Source organism: Chiloscyllium punctatum, chromosome 31 (assembly GCF_047496795.1).
Source record: "Chiloscyllium punctatum isolate Juve2018m chromosome 31, sChiPun1.3, whole genome shotgun sequence".
Classification (NCBI taxonomy): domain Eukaryota; kingdom Metazoa; phylum Chordata; class Chondrichthyes; order Orectolobiformes; family Hemiscylliidae; genus Chiloscyllium; species Chiloscyllium punctatum.
The window spans coordinates 72,137,943-72,165,783 of record NC_092769.1 but is presented as its reverse complement, the minus strand read 5'-3'; the positions used below and the strand labels follow the sequence as shown (position 1 = coordinate 72,165,783).

Below are 27,841 nucleotides of genomic sequence, written 5' to 3'. Positions count from 1 at the left end.
TATTTGTCATATTAGAGTTTATCTTTATGTCCCACAGTTTTGCTAACCCAGGGAAAATGAAAAGATTTTGTACCTATATTATCCACTTTGTCAGTTTGTAAGGGAAAATTACTGCAGCTCAAATAAAGACATTCCACTGAATGTGCACAGCTCATATAAACAATATTTTAGCCACCCTAAGGCAATTAGGGATAGACAATAAACTCCAGCTTAGCCAATGTCCAGTGCTCATGAGCAAATAAAAACCCTTAGAATATCGCCTTTTGATAAATAAATAAAAAACTTTCCTTCTGTAGTCCTTTCATCCGTATTTTGAGTCAGACATTGACCATATTGCTTCCAGTTTGCTAGATGAGATGGATCCATCATGAATGACAAAGAATTTGTGTTGTTTTTGAATAATATTGGCAAGTCAGCTGGTCCATATATAAATATATGTGTTAAGTTAAGGAGAGCTGTTTTGCAGGTATTATTGACCTGAAAGCGATTTGCTAGTTGCAAAATGATATCCTGGAAGTTAAAGTCCTTTCCACCTCTACTCCATGATCTAATAGGTAAATTACAAACATGCTCCTCCACCTGCTGGTTTGAAGACAGGGACCGCCCAAAATCTGGTGATGGCCATTCTGCCACCTACCTTCTTGCCTGTAATCTTTTTGAAATTTTATTCGTGGGGGGTGGGGGGTGTGGGCGGGACAGAGAAAATATTGCCCGCAATCCCTTGATGCTCTTAAGAGGTTAATTAATGTCCTCTTAGGAGTCTCCCTCCACTGTCACCAGTCTTTTATCTTTTTGGAGGGGGAGCCCCACCACATGTGGGAAGTCTACCAAATTTAGTTTCATGAGCTGGTGTCAGGTCAGCTAGTGGTAGTGGCGGTAGTTGCGTGCTGGGGTTTCACTCAGGACTTTCAGCATCATTCATGACAAAGTAACCCTGTTAATTGGCAAGTTATTCACTACATTACCATTTGCTCTTTATTGCCACCATATTGTACATGGTACACATTACAGATATAAGATTCAATCACTGCAGCAACTCAATAGACAATAGACAATAGATGCAGGAGTAGGCCATTCAGCCCTTCGAGCCTGCACCGCCATTCAATATGATCATGGCTGATCATTCCCAATCAGTATCCTGTTCCAGCCTTATCTCCATAACCCTTGACTCCACTATCTTTAAGAGCTCTATCCAATTCTTTCTTAAATGAATCCAGAGACTGGGCCTCCACTGCCCTCTGGGGCAGAGCATTCCACACAGCCACCACTCTCTGGGTGAAGTAGTTTCTGCTCATCTCTGTCCTAAATGGTCTACCCCGTATTTTTAAGTTGTGTCCTCTGGTTCGGCACTCCCCCATCAGCGGAAATATGTTTCCTCCTGCCAGAGTGTCCAATCCTTTCATAATCCTATACGTTTCAATCAGATCCCCTCTCAGTCTTCTAAACTCAAGGGTAGACAAGCCCAGTCGCTTCAGTCTTTCCGTGTAAGGCAATCCTGCCATTCCAGGAATTGACCTCGTGAACCTACGCTGCACTCCCTCAATAGCCAGAATGTCTTTCCTCAAATTTGGAGACCAGAACTGTACACAGTACTCCAGGTGTGGTCTCACCAGGGCCCTGTACAGCTGCAGAAGCACCTCTTTGCTTCTATACTCAATTCCTCTTGTTATGAAGGCCAGCATGCTATTAGCCTTCTTCACTACCTGCTGTACCTGCATGCTTGCCTTCATTGACTGGTGGACAAGAACACACAGATCTCTCTGAACAGCCCCTTTACCTAATTTGATACCATTTGATACTCACCAAACCTTCTTCCCAAAGACGACCTTGGAGGACAAGAGCAGCAAATGTATGTGAGTTTTAAAGGTCATGGGTTTGGGAGGAAATGTTGGAAAAGCCTTGACAAGTTGTTGCCAAGATTACTGGCTGTACCTGTAAGCACCTGACTGGGTCACACATAAGCCTGGCTTGAAAACATGCATCCCTCCATTATCGCTTGGTAAATAGTTTGGAACTTCCTACCAATCAGCACATGAACTATAGTGATTCAATACATCAATTCACTACCATCTTCTTAGGCCATTTAGGGTTGGGCAATAACTGTTGTGTTCCCAGCAATAGGAACATTCCATGAACTAACAGAATCATGCCCAATTTCATATTAATATATTATCAATTTGCATGCCTTTGCAATTCAATGTGTGTTGTTAAAAATAATATTTTCATGGAGCCTCAAAAGGAAAGCACAGTTCAAGAGCTAGGATGTCAAACCTATTCAAACCAAGCAATTCTCTGGGTACTAATTAGGGAAAAATGAAAGCTAACTTGCATTATGACAGTGCTAGGATCACGCTTATTCATATTCACCACGATAGCTATCCTCATATAGCACACAATGGAAGCATGTCACAAGATGTGCAAATTTCAGCAAGAAACTTATCTTCCATTTACATCCATATGTTATATACACTCTTTCTGTTAAGGATACAGATACATTAGAAACTCCAGCAGGCTTGTTGGGGTAGTTCTTAAGGCAAGGGCAAATAGCAGCTATTGATAATATCTCAAGCACTCCACACAATCCTTCTTCAGCCAGTTTGTTAGGAATCGAAAGAGGGAACAACTTCCCAGCAACAGGATGGAGTCTATAGCAATGTGAATCAGCTGCACATTCAAAATTTCTGATCAGAAAAAAAGTAGGTTAATGCACAACATAAACAATATATATTTACAAGATAACTTTTGTTAAGCAAAATAAAACCGGTGGTGAAATTGTGGGAAATCCATTAATGTGATATGTTTGCAATATTTAAGAAGCAAATGTATGTAAGAACTTAACAGATAATGAGGTTTTATTACGTGATAGAACATTCCTGGCAAAAATCATAGTTTAAACCAAATAATTGTTCAGGACTTTTCGCTGAGCAGTTTGTACTGAATTACAGGTGACACAATTTTTCATGCATTAAAATGAACAATGGTTCATTGTGTGCGCTCCAGATTGAGTATTGTGATACTTGCACTCAAAAGTCAGATTCACACTCAACTATTAGCATTTACATAGCAGACCAGTGACTCAAGAGTTCAATTATAGAAAGTTGTGAATTAACACTAGAGAAAGCTTACTCTGCAAATTAACAATTTGACATAAAATCACAACTTGTTAACTGCTGTCCTTCAGGGAAGGGAGTTTGCTTGTTGACTCTTAATACCCATTAACTTTTATCTGCTAATTTATAAAATAATCACTTGGCCCACCATCAATTTCTCAGGACAGCCATAATAAAGGCTTTACTAGTTTTATGCACAACTAAAGAACAAAAGCTTTATTCTGGCAAGTTATCATTTAATACTTACTTGATATAGTGAGTGCTGTCAGAAAGTACAGTATGTCCGTTACTGCAAAATTGGTCCAGTTTCTCACTCCTAAATTTAAAGTATTTTAGTTACTGTTGAATCAAATTTGTGCATTTTAATTTCTCATAGTTCCTGGTTTTGCTGGCAAACATCACTTAGTTATGTTCAGCAATAGTATCTTGTACATACATAATATCAATGCTGTGCAGCCAAAGCCTGCTCATGATACACCTTCACTTTATGTAACTTTTTTGGGTAATTCCATGGTTTATCATTTGTCTATGGGCTTTATGTTGCACTTAAACACTCAAATGCTGATATCTACCATTCTTTCCAAGATTATGGGTTAGAAATTAGATCAGCAAAGTTGATGTACAACATTTAGTGTTGTTGTAGCATTTCTGAGTATGCTATAGTATCTTTATCTAGATATCAACCCATTAAAATATGTAAAGAGAATTTGGCCATTCAAAAGCATGCTGTGTATGTATGGCTATTCTACCAGAGGTATCTTCTCCCCACTTGACAATCCCCTAATTTAAAAGGAACCAAGTTGCTTCCAAGATTCCCTGCAAAAGAAGAAGTAAGCATAATTTTCCCCAGTAGTATTTACTGTCAACATCTGGGCATACTGCAAACCTGGAATCACAAAACTATTGAGGAAACATGGCTGGGGAATGCATGACAGTGACAATACTAAAATGTGGGTTCAATTTGATTCAAAGTTTTTGATTTTTATTGCCTTAAGGAGAGATTTGTCATTGGTCTTCAGTATTCACAAATAACTGCAAATCTAGAATTGCATTATCCATAATCTCTTCCACATAAAAGCATAAACACTCATCATTTCATGTTGTTGCAGTTTCATATGTCACAGGTAATAAATAACAAAATCCTCACTTCATCACCATCTTGACCATGCATACTGTCTGCTCCACTATGTAAAGTAAATCTTTCAGCCATTACATAGGGAATCGGTGAAACTGAAAAGTATGCAGTGACAATTTTTGGTCTTATATACAGTAGGGGAAAAGAATTATGGGGTTCTGGATTAACAAAAGTTTGGGAACCGTTAAATAGTTATTTTATACTGATAATAAATGGTGATATTCTACATGCTGTTGCAGTGAATTCATAGTAAGTGAATATTCTTACTTGAAGATGTGAGTCGAAAGATTACCATTTACTTTGACATAAAACTGGATTTTTACCTAAAAGATAAAATTTTATCTTACTTAGTGTTGAGAATAATATTCAAAACTAATTCAACTTAAAAACTGACCCCGCAGTAACATTTAAAAACATAACTTTTTAAAATCCAAATTGTTTTTTTTAAAACCATTTTGACAGTCAATTTTTATTTTGTCCCACTAACTAATAGATTGTTCTCTTGTTTTTATTGATTTTAGTCTCTTGCAGTTTTCTTCTATTTCGCTATTGTATTTTCCATTTCTCTTATTCACCGATGCAAAATTCTTTATATTGTTTATAAAATTTATCCCCAAACTACTCCTAATCAAAAGTACAACAATTGTATTCTAGCAAACATCAAATTCTTTAAGGAGCTACACTAATGTTGTACTCATACTTGCATCCACTTCATATGCACCCATAATTTTGATTACATGACAATTATATATAACTGACAGAAAATAAGTTACCATTATACTTGGTTTAAACTATATTCTTCCCACCCTTCCATACACAATGGCAACCCAGTTTGTCTTCCAAACCACCTAGACTCCAGATAAATCCACTCCATGGTAAAAATATAGGAACAGCAGAGTTTCAAAATATAGATTTTGTCTGCGCAGATCACTGAAGTGTACCAGTAAGGTATAAAAATGGATCAAAAGAGCTAATGGATGGTTAGCCTTTATAACTAGAGGGCTACAAGATAAAAAGGAAGGAGATTTTGCACAGCGATTGAATACTTTGGTCAGACCACATGTGGAATATCTGTGTATAACTTTCAGCATTTTACTTTAGATAAAGTTTAATGTCCTTGGAACCAGTGCAGTATGTATTTACCAAAACATTAACATTATTACATTATGAGGGAAGACTACAAAACTAGGGTTGTATTTTTTATAGCAAAGGAGGTTAAGGTGCAATCTAATTCAAGTTAAGGAATTAATAGGATGAACAAACCTCTGCCAGTGAGGAATTTAGGATAAAGGAACGCACATTAATTTCATAGCCTTGCCAGTCAAGAAGGAAATGAGAAAATATTTATTTACATAAAATATAAATACTAGTTTAATTAAACTTCTTTTAACCTCTGAAGGATAGATATTAGCTTGTCAAGAGTATAACATATAGAGTGAAGGCATGTATATGAAGTCAAAATACATATCAGTGATGATCGCATTGAATGAGGCAATATAGCCTTGATGTCCGGTCCTGTTTTTATTTTCAGGATTCCGAGTTGGCCAACTCATCCTTCATACTTGAAGGCTTAATATTTGATCTTAGTGCAAGAGACAAAATTAGAATTTAATTTAATGTTTTGTTCTTCTAGGTCACTGAGTTGTTTAGTATTCAATACCTGTGCATGCACAATACTGATCCTGTGTAAGAAATTCTTGATTGTTAGGCAATCTTTCATCACAATGCAGCTTTGTTCAGAAATCTAATTAACACAGAAAAGAAGACTGATTTTGTACACATTGCTCAATATTTAGCTGTATTTTGCTCCCACAAGTGAAAAAAAAATGATATTTTGCAAAGAAACAAATTAACACAAGTATGTTTGTCAAACGTTCTTTGTTAGTCCATGACAAAATGGAGCATCAACCAACAACAGGTGACTATTTCAGGTTCCAGAAAGAACTAACAGCACATCTAAGGTCCTTGCTGTACACTACATTAACTAAGACATTCATCCATTTTATATATATTTATTTATATTCAGCCGTACACAGTTATAAGAATGATGTTAATTTTTGCTACTCTGCCTCTTACCTCTCGCCCTCCTCAAACCTCAACAAATAAAAACACTAATTTTTTTTAAAAATGGTGATAGCTATTGGAGGTCAATTGCACTGTTCATACCTCAAATGTCAGCCTGAAATCTGAAGAGATGAACTTCTCATTTAAATCAGCAGTCCCCAAGTCCACTTGCACCACACGTAAGGATAGCTGGAGCAAAAGCTTTTCTATTACTGATTAAAACAAAGACCAGAATTACTAGAACAACATAAGTAGCGCTGAAGTAATTTTATCTGAGCAAGTCTAAGGTCTTAGAATTGGAAACTTTTCTACTTTGAATCAAAAACAGGAATAACATTGTCGCAAACAAAACATTTTGGTTTTTTTTGGGTTATGGTATTGGGGAGGTGATGGCATAGTGGTAATACCACTGGATTAGTAATTCTGAACTCAAACAAATGTTTTGAAGATGTGTGTTTAAATTTCACAATGTAAATGGGTAAATTGGAATTCAAAATTTAAAACATCTGGAATAAAAAGATAACCTAATGGCAGCCATGATTGATTGTAAAAATAACATCTGGTTCACTAATATCTGCTGTTTTTAGCTGGTCCAGCCTACATGTGACTCCAGACCTACAGTAAGTGGCTGATTCTTAACTGCCCTCTGGGCAACAATTAGTGTCGGAAATAAATGTTGGCCTAGTCAGTGACACCAACAGCCTCAGAACAAATGAAAATGTGGTTCAGTCACTGAACACAGCAGTAAAATGTTACTTTGCACTTGTTTTGGTATTTCCAAAATTTGTGCTATTTCAAACAATATTGTAATCAATCATGTGCTTCTCATTTCATGAAAACTATTAGTGAATAAACATTATCATTCTGCTTCAACAGCACGCTGGCCAGAAGAAAGGCATCTCTCCCGATCCCATGAAGAATTACTGAGTTTGTTTATTTGGAGCAGAGAGGGGAAAATCATGTCTGTATACAAAACATCGAGAAACTGCCAGACTTTCAGAAAAAAAACCATGTTTACAATTCTCTTTCATCTACTGTAAACAGAGAAATCTTCAAATGAAATTGGAGGAACTGCTCCAGCTAATTCTAAATCCATACTAGCAGAAAGTTGGGGTGTCAAAAGTGCAGAGGACAGCAATGGAGCAAAGACGATTTGGAAGAGATAAGATTCATTCCTTTAAGCCCTTACCTTTGTAAAAGTAATATGTTTGATTATTGGAGATCCATTGTCCAGCAGCTGCAACTGGTCAAATTGTTATCATTAGAAAAAATAACATTGTGACTGAAAAGAAACTGAGCATTAACAGATTAAATTAAATGTTAGGCTTCAGTTTAGTTAGTATCAACTTTGAGCACTTATTTGTGTTATCATATACCTAGCTACCTGTTACAACACAGATGAGATATTCCTTGTGGAAGTGTAAGGTAGAGTTTACTGCATTAACCAATACAAGTAGATCTCCTTCTAGAGTTGATCTTCTAAATCTTCTGTTCATGTTTTTAATATGAATAATAAGGTACTCTATAACCTAAAAAGAAACAATACTCCAGTATCCAATTGATGAGTCATTTTAATATTATGATTAATATTAGACTAGTATCAGCGAGATTCATAGCTTCTACACATGCTTCTAGGTCAATTGGTCTTCCACACTGAGAACTGACAGGCAGTGGTTGCTCTTAAGTGCTTCCACAGTGTGACTATTCTTCTCGGGTAAACTTATAAAAGAGGCATTTACAAGTTATCGGCCACAAATGACCCTACAACCTAATAAAAACTTCATGGATTTGACATCTGTAGGGAGGCCTAGCACATCTGTCCTGCCCAATGGAACATAAAATCCATTACAGTATGCTGATTGACTGAACTCTGAATTATGCTCTGCTAACTCAGGGCAAAGGGAAATAGAAACTAGGGATCTTCCTAAACATGTCTCAGACATTAACTGGATCATCTGAGTCTCTGCAAGCAAATGGTTTCAACAGTACAACCCCTTGCTGATAGGGTGAGATATGGTGCTCTCATAAAGCGGACTAAAGACTGTTGGGCATGTGTTCATTTTGCTTGGAAACACAACACAGTGCATGCATGCGAACGGCTTAATTTGGTCTTCAACCCATGCACTTAATAGGCACTTTTTTTTCCTTTCCTCTTATGCAATTCATCGCCGGAGTCTTCTTTCAAAAAAAAATTTGCAAAATTATTGAGACCACAAAATGCAGGCATTTTGTTGTCGGGTTTTTGCACTCTGCTTCCATTCCATTACCTGCCGGAGAGCGGACTCCATGTCCTTTTGATGTTGGAGGGAGGGGAAGGGGTTCGCGCGCGGCCAACGGAATTTCAAAACAACTTTCCCGCGTGCCTATCGTTTCCCGCCCAAATGCCTCCAGCGCATGTGCCGAACCTCCATCTTCTTTTAACGGCTCCTGCCAACCGTTCTTTGTGCGCACGCGCCGGACGAAGGTTGGTTGGTCGGTTGGTCAATCGGGAAGGAGGGGAATAGCTAATTGCCCTTGAAAAGAAAATAGTATGGGGGTTTATTCCTGGCGTGTGAGTGATGTAGGTAAGGTTCTCATTCAGTGCCTGCACGGATGTCGCTCCAACAAGCTGTCTTGGCAGCAATGTCTAATCACTAATGTCAACCACGTCTCCATTGGTAGCCTCTGGTTCCTGGTTCAAGTCCCAGTCCAGGCATTTGAGTGAAAACATCAGGAAAACAAGAATTGCAGCGGTTCAGTGCTGATGGAGCAACTGCACAGTTGGAGGCCCTGTTTTTCGAATGAGATATTGAACCCATCCACCTACTTGGGTTGATGTAAAATGCCCCTCCTTGGGGACACCAGGAAGGTCATCCAGAGTGCCCGAGCTGATGAATCCCAGAATGGTTAGGGCACAGTAGGAGGCCTTTTAGTCTGTTGTGTTCATGCTGACTCTCTAGAGGAGCAATGCTCCCACCTTTCAAAATAGGTCAACATCACAAAACTGGGATAGGTAGCCATCATCATGTTGCTGTTTGCAGGAACTTGCTGTGTGCTTATTGCCTATAGTGTTTCCTTCATTGCAACAATGACTATACTAAGTTGGCTGTGATGTGATGACCAGTTGCTGTGATAAATGCAAGTCTTTATTCAGTTGTTCTGGGTTAGGGGTGAAATGCTATTAACGCATTGATGATGAAGGAATGGAGGTAATTGCTTGATGTAGAGAGAAACGAGTGCATTCTGTAGGTTATGTGGTTATAGAAATGTAGAGTTCAGAAGGAAACCATTCAATTCATGCCTGTGCTGGCTTTTTGAAAGTCTCTTTCCCTATAAACTTGCACATATTGCTTTCAGGTATTGATTCCGACTTCCTTTTGAAAAACCATATTCAATATACCTTTTTAAGGCAGTACATTCCAGATGACAGTAACTTGCTGTGTTTCAAAAATTATCATTATTCCCTTTACTCTTTTTGCCAATGTTCATAGCATTTTGAGAAATAAAAGTACAGTTGCTGTTAATTTTCCCGACCAGAAGTCATCCTGATATTTGCACCTATGCCTTGTTTCCAATCTGTTTATTCCTTTCCTTCAACCAACTATTTAAGTTATTTTTAAATGTTGGATATGGTTTCTGCTTCAATTGTTTATCTGTGGGTATGTTTGCTGAGTTGGGAAGTTGATTTTCAAATGTTTTGTCCCCTCCGTCTATGTGACACTTCAGTGCTTTGGAACTTCCGTTGAAGCACTGCTGTAGTGTGTCTTCTGGTATTTATTTGGTTCCATTCCTACTGCTTCCGGTTACCGGTTCTGGTTGTTTGTTGTAGTGGCTGGTATGTTGGATCTCAGTCTATGTATTGATGAAGTCTATGGATGAGTGCCATGCTTCTAGAAATTCTCTGGTTGTCCTATGTTTAACTTGACCTATGATTGTTGTGTTGTCCCAGTCGAATTTGTGGTCCTTGTAATTTGGGCATGTATGGCTACTAGGGACAGCTGGTCATGGTGTTTAGTGGCTAGTTGGTGTTTGTGGATGTCGATTGCTAGTTGTCTGCCTGTTTGTCCTGTATAGCGTTTCATGCAGTCTTTACATGGAAACTTGTAAATTACATTAGTCTTGCACATAATGAGTATAGGGTCTTTTGTTCTGGATGAGTTGTTTTCTGAGCGTGGCTGTCGGTTTATGGTCTGTCATGAATCCGAGTGTTTGGAGAAGTCTGGCTGTTAGTTCCAAGACCTTTTTTATATATGGTAGCATGGCCAGTGTGTTGGGTCGGGGTATATCCTCGGTACATTGTTTATCTGCTAGGCATCTGCAAGTGAAGTTGTAGGGTTCTCTGTTCTTGGTGAAGACTCTGTAGAGTTGTCTTCTTCTCATCGCAGATCGATAATTATGTAATTATCAAGAGAACAGAGGTTGAGAACACACTAGATTATCAACACCATGCTCACAGGGATCAGATTTGCAAGAGTGGAGGAAACCAATAACCATCTCCCATTCCCAGATGTGATGATAGAAAGGACACAGAACGGTGAATACGCTACAAGAATGTACAGAAAAGCCACACACTGACCAGATCCTGAACTACAACAGCGACCACCCAAACACACGTGAGAGGCTGCATGTTCAAAAGGGCTACAATATACTGCAGCATTCCTGTCCTGCTAAAAGAAGAAGAAGAACACTTCTACAGAGTCTTCACCAAGAACAGCTATCCCTGCAACTTCATCCGCAGATACCTAGCAGACAAAGAACGCGGCGAGGACATGCCATGACCCAACACACTAGCCACGCTATGGTATTTTTAAAAAAGTCTCAGGACTAACAGCCAGACTTCTCCGACCACTCTGGTTCATGACAGCCCATAAACCTGACAGCCATGTTCAGACAACAAATCACCAGAACAAAAGACGCTATACTGATTATGTGCAAGAGCAATCTAATTTACGAGATTCCATGAAAGACTGCATGAAACACTAGATAGGACAAGTAGGCAGACAACTAGCAATCCACATCCATGAGTACCGACTAACCACTAAATGACATGACCAGCTGTCTCTTGTAGCCATACACACCCCAATGACAAGGACCACAAATTTGACTGGGACAACACAATAATCATAGGACAACTAGAGAATTTCTAGAAGCATGGCACTCATCCACAGACCCCATCATAAACAGACCTAGATCCAATATACTAGCCACTACAATGAACAGCTGGAACCTACACCCAATATACCAGCCACTACAATGAACAGCTGGAGCCGGCAACCGGAATGAGGAGGAATGGAACCAAATAAATTCCAGAAGAGAGAGTACAGCAGTGCTTCACAGGAGACTCAAAAGCACTGAAGATGTCACCTAGACAGAGGACTAAACTTCTGCAAATCAACTTCCCAGCTTGGAAAACATACCACAGCTATGGCAACCAGCATCCAAGCAACAAATATTTACACAAACCTTGATAACTCTCTGTGTCTCTGTCTTGTTGACAGACAACATTAGCCTCCCTTTGCAGGACATGTGATCTTTGATATAAATGGTAAGACATGGCTGAGACCGTTTCATATGATACTTTTCATTGGGTGCTGCAGGAATGGTGTGTTATCCCAGTGTGTGAAGGAGTCTGAGCAGAAGTTTAAAGGAGAAACATAAGATGTTATTTGAAAACTTTGAGAGGTAGTGTGAAGAGTTCCAACTTGCTGTTTTCCTATTCTCTAGTACCTCCATGCAAAGAACCATTGATCCTTTCTTCTTATAAGGAGTCATGGTTGCAGCATTTTGTGAACCTTTTTCTAGCAACATATTATTTGTAGTCTCATCCTATATGAAAAATGCATCTGTTGGAAAGACGAATGTGCAACATAGCATGTAAAACCTGAGTGTCCAAGTAACTATAATTGCATTGAGGGACCTTGTGGTCAGGGTATATGATGCTTCCAACAAATGTTTAATGCCCCGTGTAAACATATCTGGAATGATTTCATGACATAATGCTCAGCTTCAATAATAGGATGTTTTGGAAGATTTGTATCACTACGTGTACGACATTGGCCCTCTTGAATAAAATAGCTTCGTAAAATATTTGAAAAGTGTAGTGCACGTCTATCCACTTACCATGTTAAAATCACCAAATTACAGCACATAGTTAGACCTAGGACACTTAGTCTTCAGCTGCACCATCATTAGCCTTCCTTCCATCATAAGGTTAGAAGTGGGATGTTTGCTGATGATTGTAAAATGTTCAGTACCTTTTATATCTCATCAAGTACTAAAACAGCCCATGTACACATGCAGCAGGACTTGGATGCAATCTAGGCTTGAGCTGATATCCAGTAGATAACATTTGTGCCGTGCAAGTGCCAGACAATGACCATTTCAAGTACAGTAATATCTAGTAATTTCCCTTTGCTGTTCATGGCATTACCATTGCTGACTCCCACACCATTCACATCCTTAGGGTCACAATTAAGCAGAACCCAAACTGGACAGTTGTTCAAATACTGTGGCTGCAAGAACAGGTCAGAGACTAGAAATTCAGTGACGGGTAACTCACCTCCTGTCTCTCCAATGTCCCATCTTCATGGAGTAAGTCAGAAGCGAGATGGATTATTTTCCACTTGCCTGGATGGATGCAACACCTACAACATTTAAGAGGCTTAACATCATCCAAAGCAGTCCACTTGATTGGCACCATGTCCACCGGTTTCAACAAGTTTCATCACCATTGCACAGTGGCAGCAGTGTGCACCATCCACAAGATGCATTATAACAACTCACCAAGGTTCTTTCAACATCATGTTACAAACCTGTGATTTCTACCAGCTTGAAGGACAAAGGCTGCAGATGTGTAGCAACATCACATCTGAGTTCCCCACTAACCCACTCACCATCTAATTTGAAACTCGCCATTTCTTCACTGTTAGTAGATCAAAATCCTGGAACTCCCTCCTTAAAGCATTGCAAATGCATCAATACCCAACCAGCAGTTCAAGAAAGCAGCTCACCTTAGTCTTGACAAAGCAATTAGAGATGGGCAATAAATGTTGGCCTAGCCAGTGTTGCCTAAATTGTGAATGAATTAAAAACTAAACACTCACTTCTAAATTATAGGTCACAGGTTAAACAATAACCATTCTTGTCATTGCTGTTTACTACAGGGCAGTTGCTTTCTTTGCAAGACTTCCTATAACATTCCTTCAGAGTAATTTAATTGAGTCAGTCCATTCTGCCATCATCTGTTTTTGATGAATTTTCAGCTGCCGATCTTTAAATTGTAAATTAAAGAGCAGCTGAAATGGGTAACCTACTCTTCCCTTCCCCTCCTCTGCTTTCCCCACATCCATTTAACGATGGGGATGCTGAAGTGCTTGACTTGATTGTATGGGCATCTTGCCCTGCATGCACTACTTCGCTGCAGTGGTCTGACCATGCAGTATTGGAAATATTTTAAGCCCACAGTCTTCAAAATTCTTTCTTTCCCTACCTGTTGTAACTGAAGACTTTTGATACCTCTGTTATTATATTGACTTATTTTATACTTCATTTACTGTTGCAGACTGGAAGAGTTAATTTTGAGGAGGACTCATTACCTGCTGACATAACTAGGGCGCACAACAAGTTACTGCTCATTATAATCACTGGGTTCTCTCTGTTCAGAAGCAAGGACTGGTTCGAACAGTGATTATCACTGATAATGTTTTATACTTAGAGTTAAGGAAGATATGATTGATTAGTATAGGAAAAGAAGCCAGTTTTTCTTCTAGTAGTGACCAGGCCAATATCAAGTACTGTTTAGTTATTACAAGGGAGATGTAATCATTTATATGGAGTTATACCTGTTTTCCAGCTGTTCAATAAGCCAGTTTAATGCACACCAGTCTCTCTGCGGTCAACATAGCTCATTCTGCTCTCAAATATCATGTTCTTTTTCATTCTGGGTGAACAATTCTACAATTTGCAGAGTACATAATTCCAAAGGGGCGCATACATAAGCCATGCTGCATCAGATTTTTACAGATCATTAGCTATTTGCCAGTGTTCATTGTTATATTTGATATTTTAACAGTATATACATTTAAATTGTTGTTTAATTAGCAATGGTCCTTAAGTCACTGAGATTTGCTGACAGAGATACCTTCCAAGCAAGAAATTCTTGACACCACTGACTTTATAGTTTATGTTTGCCTCCTATCATTTTAAGGTTCACATGATTGGTATCAGACAGAAGGGATGGGGATATGTTTTGCAGAAGTACTGTCACAATCCTGCATGAAGTCTGATGTTTTTGAGATGTGGTAGTACATTCCAGTGTAGGACTGAACTGAACCAAAAGTATATCTCCTGGGCTGCAAATTTGTAGGGGTGCTGTCTTCCTGGGAGATGCTGCTGTTGTAGATACTGTAGTAAGGCTCCATCCTAGTGTTAATAGGAGTGGAGGCACTTTGTGCTTTTTGCTGGTACTCAACAGAAGTGAAGATGTCTTTTGAATTGCTTGGTCCACAGGCCTGGTCTACGAGCTTTTTCTGTGACTTGGGGGAGAGGATGTAGGCTGAATTGGTATCATGGTGAGAAGACTTGTTCCTGTTCAAAACCAGACTACCATCCCCAACTGCTTTCAGTCTTGTTTTCTGCTTGCAGCACAGCAGGAGGGCCATAAACTGTGTGCACCAAGCCACCTTTTTGCGGAGACCAGAGTTGTTGCGAGAATAGATAAATGGATTGAGGCCTGACCTAAAAAACACCAAGGTTAATCCGCACAGTTCAAATTGGTAGATGATGAAGCTGCTCTCTGAGGATAAGACATCATGCACCAGAGCTATACCCAATGGCAGGCAGCAGATCACTGACAATAGTATCATAACACAGGTCACTACTGCTTTGGAGTCCTTAACAGCTGAAAGGTTTACTGTGTGTTCTAGCTTCTTGTTGGAAGTAGTCACATTTTTGCCTTCATTGTGTGTATATAGGTGTGTTTGCACATGGTGTGTCTTGTTGCATTTCTGCTTTCTGTATAAAGAGGGCCCTGATCCATCTGGATGGACGAAACAGTCGTGCTTTTTGGGGTCAACCACTGTAATCACAGGGCAGCGCCGTACCTGTGCATTCTTGTGGAGAGTTTGAGCAATCATAGCATAAGAAATTGCAACAATGCCCAGACAGAGGGTAAAGTCCACTACGTATGTGTATAAAATGGCCTTGCCATCTTCGTTAATGAGCCCAAGCAATGGGACACAGATCTTCGAGCTGTGGTATTTAGTCATGGCTGACAATGTGGCTAGGGTAAAACTGATGACCCACAAAACAACAGTAAGGAGAAGTGTACAGACAAATGAGGAGGAATGATTCGTTCGCTGCCCTAGCACCATTCTTAGACGATGGAGAGCGATCACGGCCACTGTTTTCAAAGACATTATGACGAACCCTGTGCTAGTGAGGTGGAATGCAAAACAGAAGGTATCTGACATATTGCTCCTGTTATCAAAGAACATCACAAAGCCAAACATGGGGACTGCAATGAGGCAGATGAAGAGGTCACAGAAAGACAGATTCAGGATCATGAAATCAAAATGTGTCCTAAATTTCCTGAAAGCAGGATTGAAGAAGGAGGAAAATACAATTACATTGCCATAGGATCCCAGGCAGAAAACCAGCATGAGCAGCAAGGTGCAGGTGGCCAGTGTAGCCTTGTGGATTGCTGTTTGTACTTCTGTTCGATTTTTCCCTGGAGAACAGTTTGTGAGCACTGGGAAAATACATTCTGGAGTTGTGTTCATACTGAAGAGGAGTTTTTCTTTTATAAAAGATGGCTGGAAATCCATTGATGTAGGTAGCTTGCTTGGCTGATGATTCTCTAATGAGTTTTGATCAATTTGTTATGGCACCTGAAATTAGAAAAGTGAATAATACAGTTTTGTTTTGTGGATAGGGAATACTGTAAAGGTACACAATTTTTATAAAGTTTGCTCTTCTAAATTTTTGCTTCTGTAGGCATGAATTTCCTATCCATCTTCCAAGTGCCATATTCCTGTACATGTTGCAGTGTTAATCTTGTACATGGTCTGTGAGTTCTCCTGCTGCTATTCAATTAACAATTATTGGAATTCAAATCAAGACAGGGCACAGTCATACATCCTACATCTTTTCAGTAAGAAGCTATTTGATGTCTATGGTATCTCAGCAATCAGAAGGGGCAGGAGCTCACTATGTGGTGAATCATGGACAATAGACCAGGTCTGTTAGAGTGGAGGGTCTTTAATGTGGGTGCAATGGAACGTTTTTGGCAGCTGAGGGCTGATTTTACATAGCCGGCTGTTTGAATTGAAAAGCTGGCATGATAGTCACTGAATCATTCATCCCTCCCAAATGCAATAAATGGGGTGCCTAGCCTGTCAACTGCAGATGTTAGGAAATCAGATGCACATCGCTCACAATCTTCTTGATCATACACCCAGTGGAGTTTTCTAGCTCTTCCTCTTTTAAGACATCTTAAAATCTACATTATTGACCAAACGTTTTGTCACCTGTCCAAATATCTGCTTATGTGGCTCCGTTGAGTCCTGATGACAAAACACATAATGTACATTGGTATAATTTACTAAATGAATTCTAAAAATGCAAGTTGCCACTGTATGTTCTAATAGAAGGTGCCTTAAGTTAAAACTGCTTTGTTTTTCAACTAAATGTTCTATCCACTGCTAAGTATTGCAGAACTCGTGATAAACATGTCCTTAGAAACTGCGTCAATACTGTGCCACAGACTAAAGGGATGAACCCTTGACGCACCAATAAAATCACACCCCACTGTGAAACATATGACAGCGCATCTGTAAATAAAAATTATGGATCTTGAAATTGCTGCTGTCATTATCACTTATACAGGCAGTTACATTGTCTTCAGTTTTTTAATAATGTTTGTTTCCACATGCATGGCAGACTTAATGCATTGTGTTTACACAAACCTCCATTCCCCTTTAACTGCCTTTTTTTTAACAAAAAGTATCGCAATTAGTTTTGTAGTTTTGGATATTGGTGAGCAGGTCGTTGCTAAGCAGGTGTTGATTGATAGCACCATTGATGGCAGCTTCCATCATTTTACTGATGGTCAAGAGTAGACTCGTGGGGCAGTAATTGGGTGAGATTGGATTTGTCCTGCTTTTTGAGTACACGACGTACTCTAGCAATTTTCCAGATTTTTGGTTAGATGCTAGCGTTGTAACTGTATTGGAACAGATTGGCTAGGAAATCAAGGGCGGGGAATAGGCCAGCACGGGATGTCCAGATGATTGGAGTGTGTTGGAGGTGGGCGAAGGGGTCTTGGAAGGTGGGCGGGAGTCCTGATTGTGAAAGTAAGCTCGGAGGCAGAGGGGGCGGATCGGCAGATTCTGGAGCACAAATTTTCAGTACTATTGCCGGAATGTTGTCAGAGCCAATAGTCTTTGCAGTATCCAGTGCCTCCAATCATTTTTTGATATCACAAGTGAATCAAATTGGCTGAAGATTAGCATCTGTGATGCTGGGTCCACTAGAGGAGGTGGTTCATCCAATCGGCACTTCTGGCTGAAGATTGCTGCAAATGCTTCAGCCTTCTCTTTTGCTATGATCTGCTGGGCCCTTTCATTGTTGAGGATGGAGATATTTGTAGAGCCTCTTCTTCCAGTGAATTGTTTAATTGTCCACTGTCATTTATGACTGGATGTGGCAGGACTGCAGCAGTTAGGTCTGATAAGTTGGTTGTGAGATCGTTTAGCTCTGTCTATCACTTGCTACTTACATTATTTTTGCACACAAGTAGTCCTGTTTGGTACTCCTGTTAACACCTAATTTTTAGGTTGTTCCTGGCATGACTGCCTGCACTCTCATCCCAAGTTGCTCATAGGTCTCTACTGTAAATTTTATTTTAAACCTGAAGATGCTGCAGATGTGAGATAAAGATAGAAACTGTTGCTGAGCTGCTGTTGTCACTTTAAAACAGGATAGGGTTAATACTTTTCAGTGTTCAGAATTCTATCAGCTGGTGTACACATGACATGTTAACTTTATTTTAAGTTGCACATTTGCCCACTGTATATCTCAAGAATTTTCTCTTTTAAGTATTTTGCTCAATCCCTGCCTGCATGCGAACATTCATCAGATGATGGACTGTTCATTGTATTCTATCTGAGATATGAGTGAGAGTGAAAATTGGTGCACTGTTTAAAATCCTATCCTAGGTTCTTTTTATAATCTTGATATCAGTTCCGTACTGAACATACAAAATGGGAGCAGGTCAATTGATAAAAACATTGATGTTTGTTTCCACATGCATGGCAGACCTAATGCCTTGTGTTTACACAAACCTCCATGCCCTTTTATCTGCCTTTCTTTTGAGCACCTGTCTAACCTATATTTTCTAGAGTTTTCTGTCTGAAAACAGGTTTGATTCACAGCACTATGATCTTTACTATGAGTAGGACAAGGAAACCGGTTCAAAATCTATCCTAGGTGGAGCGGGTTTTGGATACTGTGCCTTTGGCACCAATCTGAGCCATTGAGGCATCCAGCCAACAGGATGTCTGAAGAGCCCAAGTTGCTGTAGCAGCATACACGTTTATATGCATGTTGTAGCCTGGAGCTATGATAGTAATGGTAGAGGCTGCAATTTATTTCCATCACGGCTAATCAGGAATATCTGCTTTCACCGGCGTATGTTGGAAGGATTTGAAGGTTGATGCTTAGCCTGTCTTGGTTGTATTACAAAAGCCGATTCCTTAGCTTTTATATGCTGGAATGGGTCTTGACTACAAAGCTTTTGGCCCATTTTGCCAGAATATTTTCTAATCTTACCTATTTAATTCATCCAAAACACTGGTAGTGTACTTCACAACGTGAAAATGTTTCTCTTGCATTCTGTTCTCAAACATACATTTGACTTGTATTGCTGTTTTTTTCTGGAGAGGTGTGGAGAAAAAATTGCTGATTTCTAATTGGAACCAAGGATAGAAAATGTATCTTCAATTGTGATTGCCAGATACCAAATATGATACCTGTAGACGTGTTGGTATATTTTAAAATGATGCATTTATTAAAATAGCAAAGAAGAATCCTGAGCAGATTAAACTTTTCTCTTTAATAGTGATGCAGCCTGTTTTAAGGCCTGTGATTACAAGTTACTTTTCAAATGGTCAATATTTCTAAATCCTTTTATTGTCCAGACGCACCTCCTAATTAGGTATTAAATTCAGTTGTTCTGCTGACTTGGTCTTTCTTCCTGATTTTTGAATTTTGAACTTTAATCCCCAGTTTTTGAGACCTTCACCATAAAGAATGATTTGCTTGCAATAAATTTTATTAAGTCCTTTCTAATTCTGGATGAACCAAAGCTATACTTTCATAGTATGAACTGTAATATACTTTGAGACCATTGTGGTTGCGAATAACATTAGAGAAATGTGATGTCTAATTTGATAACTTGAAAGCAAGGACAGAAAGTTTTACTAAGAAATTAGGCATAGCACAGGGAAGTAACATATGTTACAATAAATTAATTTGGTGCTGTATATGCCCTTCAGGATTCATTAGGCTAATTAAATAAAGCAACTAGCTGAAGAATATTCCCAGTGGCCTTATTAAACTTGTACTCCTTGCACAAAAACTTTTGGAACAGTTCTTAATATAAATTAGGTTTTGTATATGAACAAATAATTCTTTCACTATTATAGCCCTTAATATGGGTGGCATTCTATGGATTATATCTCATTCTAATTTAATTTAGCTGGACAAATTTAACCAAATTGGACTCTGATGTCATTATCACCACACCATAGATACTACATGGTTATTTACACAAAAGCAATGTTGGCCTCACAAGAATGCATAAAAATATACTCAAACCTTTTTGCATCTCAGGTTGTCCAGACAACACAAGCCCTTTACTTGGTGCTTGTGCCATAAAAACCTACTCTTCTTGTAAGACCATAACATGTTTATCCAGTGAATCACATACAACCAGGCTCAACATTTATAATTTTCAAATGCTGAATAAATTAATCTTAAAGCAGAATTTGGAACACTACATCTTATCTCAGTGCCTTTGGTTGAATGGAGACAAAGTTGCTAAAGGTTTTCCCACTCTCAATTACTGTAACCTTTGCTGGAAATGTGCCCAAGTCAAATGAATTCTAATGTATTTACAGCTGGATAGTTTCTCTACTATCTCTGAAGATTCACGTAAATGATAGGGGTCAGTTAGACAACAGAGATTCCTGGCAACTGTGAAATCATACCCTAAAAAGGGTCGAAAATGTATTTAACATTTCAACAAAGGAGGTATAAACTGTGAGTGTTAAAACAGGTATATGTGATCATATTCCGATAACTGAGCTGTTCTTGAACTTCAACTCAGTTTCTTATTTCAGATGATGTTGGAGTTTCATTTGCACCAGGAATTTGTGAAACTTTTTTTTTAATGATGAGGCATATTGGAATTGGTTTTGGATTCCATTAAGTACATCTTAAGTGGGATTTGTCCAGGCCACTGGAAACTTGCTTATTTTTATTACAGAATTGATTTCATGCCACCTTGGTAAGAAACTACATCCTCTCAGCACCCAATTAAAACAAAACTATTGGAGCGAATTACTGCACTTGCTCGAATCTGTACTGAAAACAAAACACGCTGGAAATCACAGTGGGTCAGGCTGCATCCATGGAGAGAGCAAGCTAATGTTTTGAGTCTAGATGACTAATGAAGAGTCTGATGAAGTCACCTGCACTCAAAACGTTAGCTTGCTCTCTCTCTATGAATGCTGCCTCACCTGCTGTGATTTCCAACATTTTTTGTTTTCAAAACAAAAACAGCTTTTGCTTCCCAACTCAACTTTCCTACTGATCTTGGCTGCTTGCTGTTTTATTGGTTTGGATATGCCAGATCAAGAGAGTGCAGCATCAAGTCTCAGGATAGCAACTGCTGTGAGAGCCTGGAACAGTGCTGAAGTGCAAATCATCTATGAACAAATAAGACAAGAGAAGGGAATTGAGGAGGAAATAATAGATCGAAAGGAGAAAAACAGTGCTATTAGAACAGTCAAGAAAAGGAACTAAGGGAGGCATCTCTGAGTATTGGGAAGAGTGTTGTATTGTCTCTTTCTAGGTTCATACAAAGTTGAGGGGTCAGCATTGATTAGAACACAGTCTTAGTGGAGACTTGTAACTTGAGTCTACATGTGCTAAACAATGTGCAAGAAAAATGAATAATGTGAGATTGTATCACTTCCTGTGAGTATAAACATATATTTAAATAATTTTTTAAAAAAACATTTAACAATCACATTACTACAATAGCTGGGTGATTGGCAGTCCTTAATAACAATTTTTCAATCAGTGGAACAATCAAACTTAACACAATGTGCTAATAATTTGCCAAGGGGAATGCAGGAAAATTCCTGAAACTTTAACCATACTTTTACAGTTGCCCTTGTATTATCTTGTCAGGCCAAATCCTGGGATTACTCAAGTTAGTAATTGAGAAAAGGTTGGAATGTAAATCTGTTTCATAAGTTCAGGCTACATTGCAATTTCTGGGAACAACATCCTTTTCAATATTTAAGGTGAGTTCCAGGTGTGCGGAATGGAAATAATTGAGAGCTTATCCATGATGGGGCATGGGGGAAACTAACATAACGCTACAAAATTTAAAGCTCTCTAACAGGTTAAAAGGCTAAGCATCGTTGCCAGCATTGATTTTTGAGCATCGAAGGATGTTCTTCTCCATTAAATGCCAATTAAATCAGCTGAGGACAAGTAGCTCCTTTACTGATCCATGGAAAAGGCAGTGCAGAAGGTAAAGAGATCCAAGTTTACCAAAGAAAACTGCTCAGGGGACACTAAAAATGGATGGCCAATGCAGTGACTGACAATTCTTGATAAAGCTTACTTAACTGTGCCAGGTCATTCAAGATAAAAACAGTTGACCACACCTTTCCAGAATGTAGTCTATTAAACTACTTATTATCCATGCTGGACTGTGGCTTCCTTAAGCTGTCACCTGTGTGTGTTCCTTCATGCAAACCCTTGCTTGCTGTCAACTTGTATATTTCAATACATTGGTTATTATTTGCACATTGAGATCTATATGTTTTGCTGATAAAAGGTAATATCCTTTGTCCTTGTTTTTGAGGATGAGAAGGTCCATTGCACATGAGAGAGATTTAGAGCAGGTAGTAGACTTGCAAACTAATTTTCTCCCGAAGAGAGAGGACCAAATTCTGACAGTGATGAAGAATTTAGCATGTGAAAGTTTCTAAGTTCTTGATATTCTGCTTCTCTTCCTCCCCCCCCTCCCCCCCCCCCCCATTTATGAGCTGTCACTCAATCATATCATAAAATCTTTATTAATTTCTGCAAAAGATAGTGAGTACACTCCTCAAAATGAATAATAAACTTTTGGGCATAATTTTTGATAATTCATTTTGACTTGAATCTACTTTGTAACCTAATTTTAAAACAGCAAATTCCTTTAGCCATCAACGATGCTGCAGCTGGAAGCAGCCTGCAACCATGCCCACACTAAACCTTAATGTACTGTGAAGATTTATCTTATTATAATTTAGCATGCCTGTTCTGGCTAGCTGTTCCATTTTGAATATGCAGTAGTATTTGGAGAAGAAAGTTGGATGATCAGTCTTGTAGTATAGTCTTCATCATCAAAGGGAACCATTCTGCTCAAAAGAATTAGATTAGGGCTTCAGTCCTTTTTTTGGGCAGATATTGTAAGTGTTAACGGATTCTGCTCTAGAAGGGCACATTTATTAATTTTTGCTGGAAATAGTGGAGAGGAAAGCTTATGTCTCTGCACATAGGATAAAAAAATTCTATGCTGTTCAAATGCTGTCCTTGTACATTTCCCTTCCGGTGTTCATGTTTGTTGTGTTGCAGATTGATATATACTTATGCGGTTTTGAATAAGAAAGGTAAAATGTACATATAATGAACTCAAATACTCCAGCATCATGTATTTAGTTTCAAAAATTACGCATAATAGCATCCATAATTAGTTCCATGTTGTATTGCATTGTAAGCCTGTAATATTTTTGGTATAACAAGATTAAAGGAAAAAAACGTTTGAGAAAGGCATTTCCAACAAAAGTGTTTTTCTTTTAAGTGCTATATTTTTAGCATGGGTATCTAAAAATTAATGATAAGCGCCATACTCTTATAAGTACTTCATTAGATGCCTACAATTTAATAGATACTGCAATAAAATAACAGCTTCTTAGCACCATGATCATTTATTCAGAAATGAGTTAGGCATTTAATACATACCAGTCAGCTTGTCTTTGATCACAGGGTCACATCTTAGCCATAATGGATAGTGTGCTAAATCTCCGTGAGACGAGGAAGCAATTTGGCATTTGGATTAGGCACTGCAGGTTTTGACATTGACTGAGGAGATCAGAAATTCACAAACTTGACAAACACATATGTTGCATCAAATGCTTACTAGAAACCTAACCATACTGCCAAAAAAATGCAAAACCAAATACAGAACAGAGGCAAAATGAAAATTAATCCACTCAATACACTGACACACATGCAGACTCATTGTTAAACAAGCTTTTTTTTCAATATCATGCAGCACTCTGTAGCAATCTCCTGTTTCTAAGGAGTGTTTCCATGGAAACTACGAGTACGTACGAATTAGAAATGTGGTTTGCTTCCAAGCCATCGCCCTGATGCTTTTATGGGTAGGTCAGTTATGATTGATAAAGCTACTCGTAGATAGATGTTTATTTATGTGATAAATCCAAATAGTCATTTGTGTGATTTGTTTTTTATTTGAGGCCTTTTATGATAAGAAATAATATTCTATCTCAGCTTCTGGTGCTGCACGAGCTGTTCATTTATTAATGTTCTCAGTCTGCTTTGTCTCAGCTTTGCATTATTCCATATTAATGCATTGTAACCTTTTTTTTAATTCTTTCATGGGATGTGAGCATCACTGGCAAGGACAGCATTTGTGATCCATCCCTAACTGCTCTTGAAAAAAATGATGGTGAACCACTCACTTTGAACTGCTGTGGTGTATTTGATACCTAAAAATACATGTAGAACTTGATGCTATTTGCTTAAGGGTGTGTACTACTTGTGTAATGACCAGGCACCATTCCAAATGATGTTTGGGAATGGAGGAATATGCACGCTCTATGTTTGCTGGCAGAACCAATGTGTCTCTGAGGCTGTACTTGAAATTTAGTCTGAAATGTCTAGTCAAACTCCTCATTTTTGCCAAAGGGAACATTTTCACATAGAGTAGTTAAGTCTTCAACAGTTTCACTAATCTGTTCTCCTCCGAGGTTATCCTGGGATTTTCATCAGTCTGCCATGTTTTCTCGGTTCCATGAGTCCTCTATCTGAAGGTAGGTCCTTGGCTTGTTGTTTGCTGATGCTTCATCCTGAGCTTTTTGCCAGTGATGGTTTGCCATTGTTCCCCACGCTCTGGGGGCAGGATTTGGACACATGCTTCAAGTCAACCTTGGGTGGAACAGAAAATCAAACTCACACTATGTTAGAATTATTCTGAACCTTTACATTGAGCCAATTGAACTAACCAGCTACCCCTTTTTTTTCATATCTTGAGCAAAATTACAACAATTTGTAGCAACAGACCAATATAGTTTGGATAGTTCCCAAAGTACTGTTTGTGATGGGAACAAAATAGGAAGGGATTAAATACTAAATTTGACTGCAAAATCTTGGAATAAAAATTTTTAGGTAGATGTTAATGTAGCTTTGAAAATCTTGGTAGTCTAGGTTGAAATCTGATGGAAGACTGGAAGCAGGCTGGTTGACTAAATTTTTAACCGATTGATAGGCATAAAAAGTATCCATCTGCTCATATATTTAGAGAGAAAAAGAAACTGTAACACAAAATAGTTAGAATTTTCTCCCAGGGAACAGTTGGGAAAGGGGCAGGAGAGGAAGATGATCAAGTAGGTTGATGTTGGGTAGATACCGGTCAATAAAAGAATTATGTTCTGGGCAGTAAAGCCCAAGCTTCACCTTGCTATCCTGCTGCCAACTGAAGCTGTTAAGTGTTAAATTAATAGCAACCACTACACATTTGACTCTGATTTGTAGGGGAGAAAAGTGGCAGCTTTTTTGCCTGGTAACATGGAGAAGCCTGCCTGGACTCTCAATCTGCCTCAACCTAATTTCAGAGCCAGGACATTGTTATTGAAATCCAGTCTGCCTCTGTTGCTCTAAATTTCTATTCCCATTTCTCATGATCTCTCCCCAAAAAGTAATTTAATTTGCCTGCTGCTCCGTGATATTGGCATTGCTGTCTGTGAGCAGCCTCATTCTCTGTGGCGATACTGCTGTTTACAGTTACTGGAAGTCTCTGATTGTCTGTAGCTTTGGGCAAAACAGAACATTATTGTCCCATGAAATGATCTCCTGAAAAACCCACCAGGAGACTACTTGGACTTTTCCTTTTGTGGTGGAGCAGGGGGTGTTTGAATATTTTGGCACCTACCACCACACCCAGAAAGAAACTCTGGAAAATTGCACCCAGTAATTGATCTGAACAATTGCAGCGAAATATGTCCATTTTTAAAGTATAGTCTATGCATGAATGATAATTTTGAGAAGTATTCCTCTATGAACTTTATTAAGTAATTAATTAATTTCTGTGCTGAATATTTACTGCAGAATGCTAGCACTCTTCGGGGGGGTTTAAACTAATTTGGCAGGGGGATGGGATCCGGACTTGTAGTCCAGCAAGTAAGCTAGCTGTGTGTCAGGATGTTCAAGACTGTAGGGAGGCTGTGGAGAAGGTAGCACTGACAGGGACTACTTGCGGACACGGAGATGGGCTCAAGTGCGTATACTTCAACGCAAGGAGTATCAGAAATAAGGTGGGTGAACTTAAGGCGTGGATCGGTACCTGGGACTACGATGTTGTGGCCATCACGGAAACATGGATAGATGAGGGACAGGAATGGCTGTTGGAGGTTCCTGGTTACAGATGTTTCAGTAAGATTAGGGAGGGTGGTAAAAAAGGAGGGGGGGTGGCATTGCTAATTAGAAATGGTATAACGGCTGCAGAAAGGAAGTTTGAGGGGGATCTGCCTCTGGAGGTAGTATGGGCTGAAGTCAGAAATAGGAAAGGTGCAGTCACCTTGTTGGGTGTTTATTATAGGCCCCCCAATAGCAGCAGAGATGTGGAGAAACAGATTGGGAAACAGATTTTGGAAAGGTGCAGAAGCCACAGGGTCGTAGTCATGGGCGACTTCAACTTCCCAAATATTGATTGGAAGCTCTTTAGATCAAGTAGATTGGATGGGGCGGTGTTTGTGCAGTGTGTCCAGGAAGCTTTTCTAACGCAGTATGTAGATTGTCCAACCAGAGGGGAGGCCATATTGGATTTGGTACTCGGTAATGAACCGGGACAAGTGGTGGGCTTGTTAGTGGGTGAACATTTTGGTGATGGCGACCACAATTCTGTGACTTTCACCTTGGTTATGGAGAGAGATAGGTGCGCACAACAAGGAAGTTTTTACAATTGGGGGAAGGGAAATTACGATGCTGTAAGACAGGATTTGAGGAGCATACGTTGGGAGCATAGGCTGTCAGGGAAGGATGTGGTGGAAATGTGGGACTTTTTCAAGGAGCAGATACGACGTGTCCTTGATATGTATGTACCGATCAGGCAGGAAAGAAATGGTCGTGTGAGGGAGCCTTGGTTGACGAGGGAGGTTGAATGTCTAGTAAAGAGGAAGAAGGAGGCTTACATAAGGTTGAGGAAACAAGGTTCAGACAGAGCAGTGGAGGGATACAGGATAGCCAGAAGGGACCTGAAGAAAGGGATTAGGAGAGCTAAGAGAGGGCATGAAAAATCCCTGGCGGATAGGATCAAGGATAACCCCAAGGCATTCTATGCGTATGTGAGAAACCTGAGAATGACGAGAACGAGGGTAGGTCCGATCAAGGACAGTGGTGGGAGACTGTGTATTGAGTCGGAAGAGATAGGAGAGGTCTTGAACAAGTACTTCTCTTCAGTATTTACGAACGAGAGGGACCGTATTGTTGAAGAGGAGAGTGTGAAACGGACTGATAAGCTAGAAGAGATACCTGTTAGGAAGGAAGATGTGTTGGACATTTTGAACAACTTGAGGATAGACAAGTCCCCCGGGCCTGACGGGATATATCCTAGGATTATGTGGGAAGCAAGAGAGGAAATTGCAGTACCGTTGGCAATGATCTTCTCATCTTCACTGGCAACTGGGGTGGTACCAGGGGACTGGAGAGTAGCGAATGTTGTGCCCCTGTTCAAAAAAGGGAATAGGGATAACCCCGGGAATTACAGGCCAGTTAGTCTTACTTCTGTGGTAGGCAAAGTAATGGAAAGGGTACTGAGGGATAGGATTTATGAGTATCTGGAAAGACACTGCTTGATTAGGGACAGCCAGCACGGATTTGTGAAGGGTAGGTCTTGCCTTACAAGTCTTATTGAATTCTTCGAGGAGGTGACCAAGCATGTGGATGAGGGTAGAGCAGTGGATGTAGTGTA

General features: G+C 39.3%; 2 protein-coding genes across 12 annotated transcripts in view; one reads left to right on the top strand and one right to left on the bottom strand.

The window, feature by feature from the left end:
* Positions 1 to 79: 79 nt before the first annotated feature.
* LOC140457052 (probable G-protein coupled receptor 75) lies at positions 80 to 23,860 on the bottom strand. Of its 5 annotated transcripts, XR_011953314.1 has the most exons (6): positions 23,593 to 23,860; positions 12,848 to 12,932; positions 6,412 to 6,521; positions 3,358 to 3,426; positions 2,489 to 2,681; positions 80 to 416 (listed from the first exon to the last, which is right to left on the bottom strand). XR_011953314.1 is itself a non-coding variant. In XM_072551003.1 (2 exons), exon 2 carries the CDS (start codon positions 16,110 to 16,112, stop codon positions 14,511 to 14,513), a length of 1,602 nt encoding a protein of 533 aa, XP_072407104.1. In that variant the 5' UTR covers positions 16,113 to 16,175; positions 23,593 to 23,860; the 3' UTR covers positions 14,133 to 14,510. The 5 variants fall into 5 exon arrangements, 1 of the variants encoding a protein (XP_072407104.1); XR_011953316.1 differs by lacking the exon at positions 12,848 to 12,932; XR_011953315.1 differs by lacking the exons at positions 6,412 to 6,521; positions 12,848 to 12,932; positions 23,593 to 23,860 and adding an exon at positions 4,513 to 4,570.
* Positions 8,745 to 27,841, top strand: part of LOC140457054 (acylphosphatase-2-like) — a 66,861-nt gene continuing 47,764 nt past the window's right edge. The window contains exon 1 of one of the 7 annotated variants that reach the window (XM_072551011.1): positions 8,745 to 8,773. Coding sequence is in view for 2 of the 7 variants with exons in the window: in XM_072551005.1 (XP_072407106.1) it covers positions 24,011 to 24,018 (8 nt within the window). In the remaining 5 variants the exon portion in view is untranslated. Of the gene's footprint in view, positions 8,774 to 23,950; positions 24,019 to 24,407; positions 24,687 to 27,841 lie in introns of those variants that run through there. The other 6 variants (XM_072551007.1, XM_072551005.1, XM_072551010.1 and 3 more) reach the window with 6 other exon arrangements.

What these genes read in the sequence shown, in the direction of transcription:
- LOC140457052 (XM_072551003.1), bottom strand. Translation starts at nt 16,112, where the DNA reads ATGGATTTCCAGCCATCTTTTATAAAAGAAAAACTCCTCTTCAGTATG.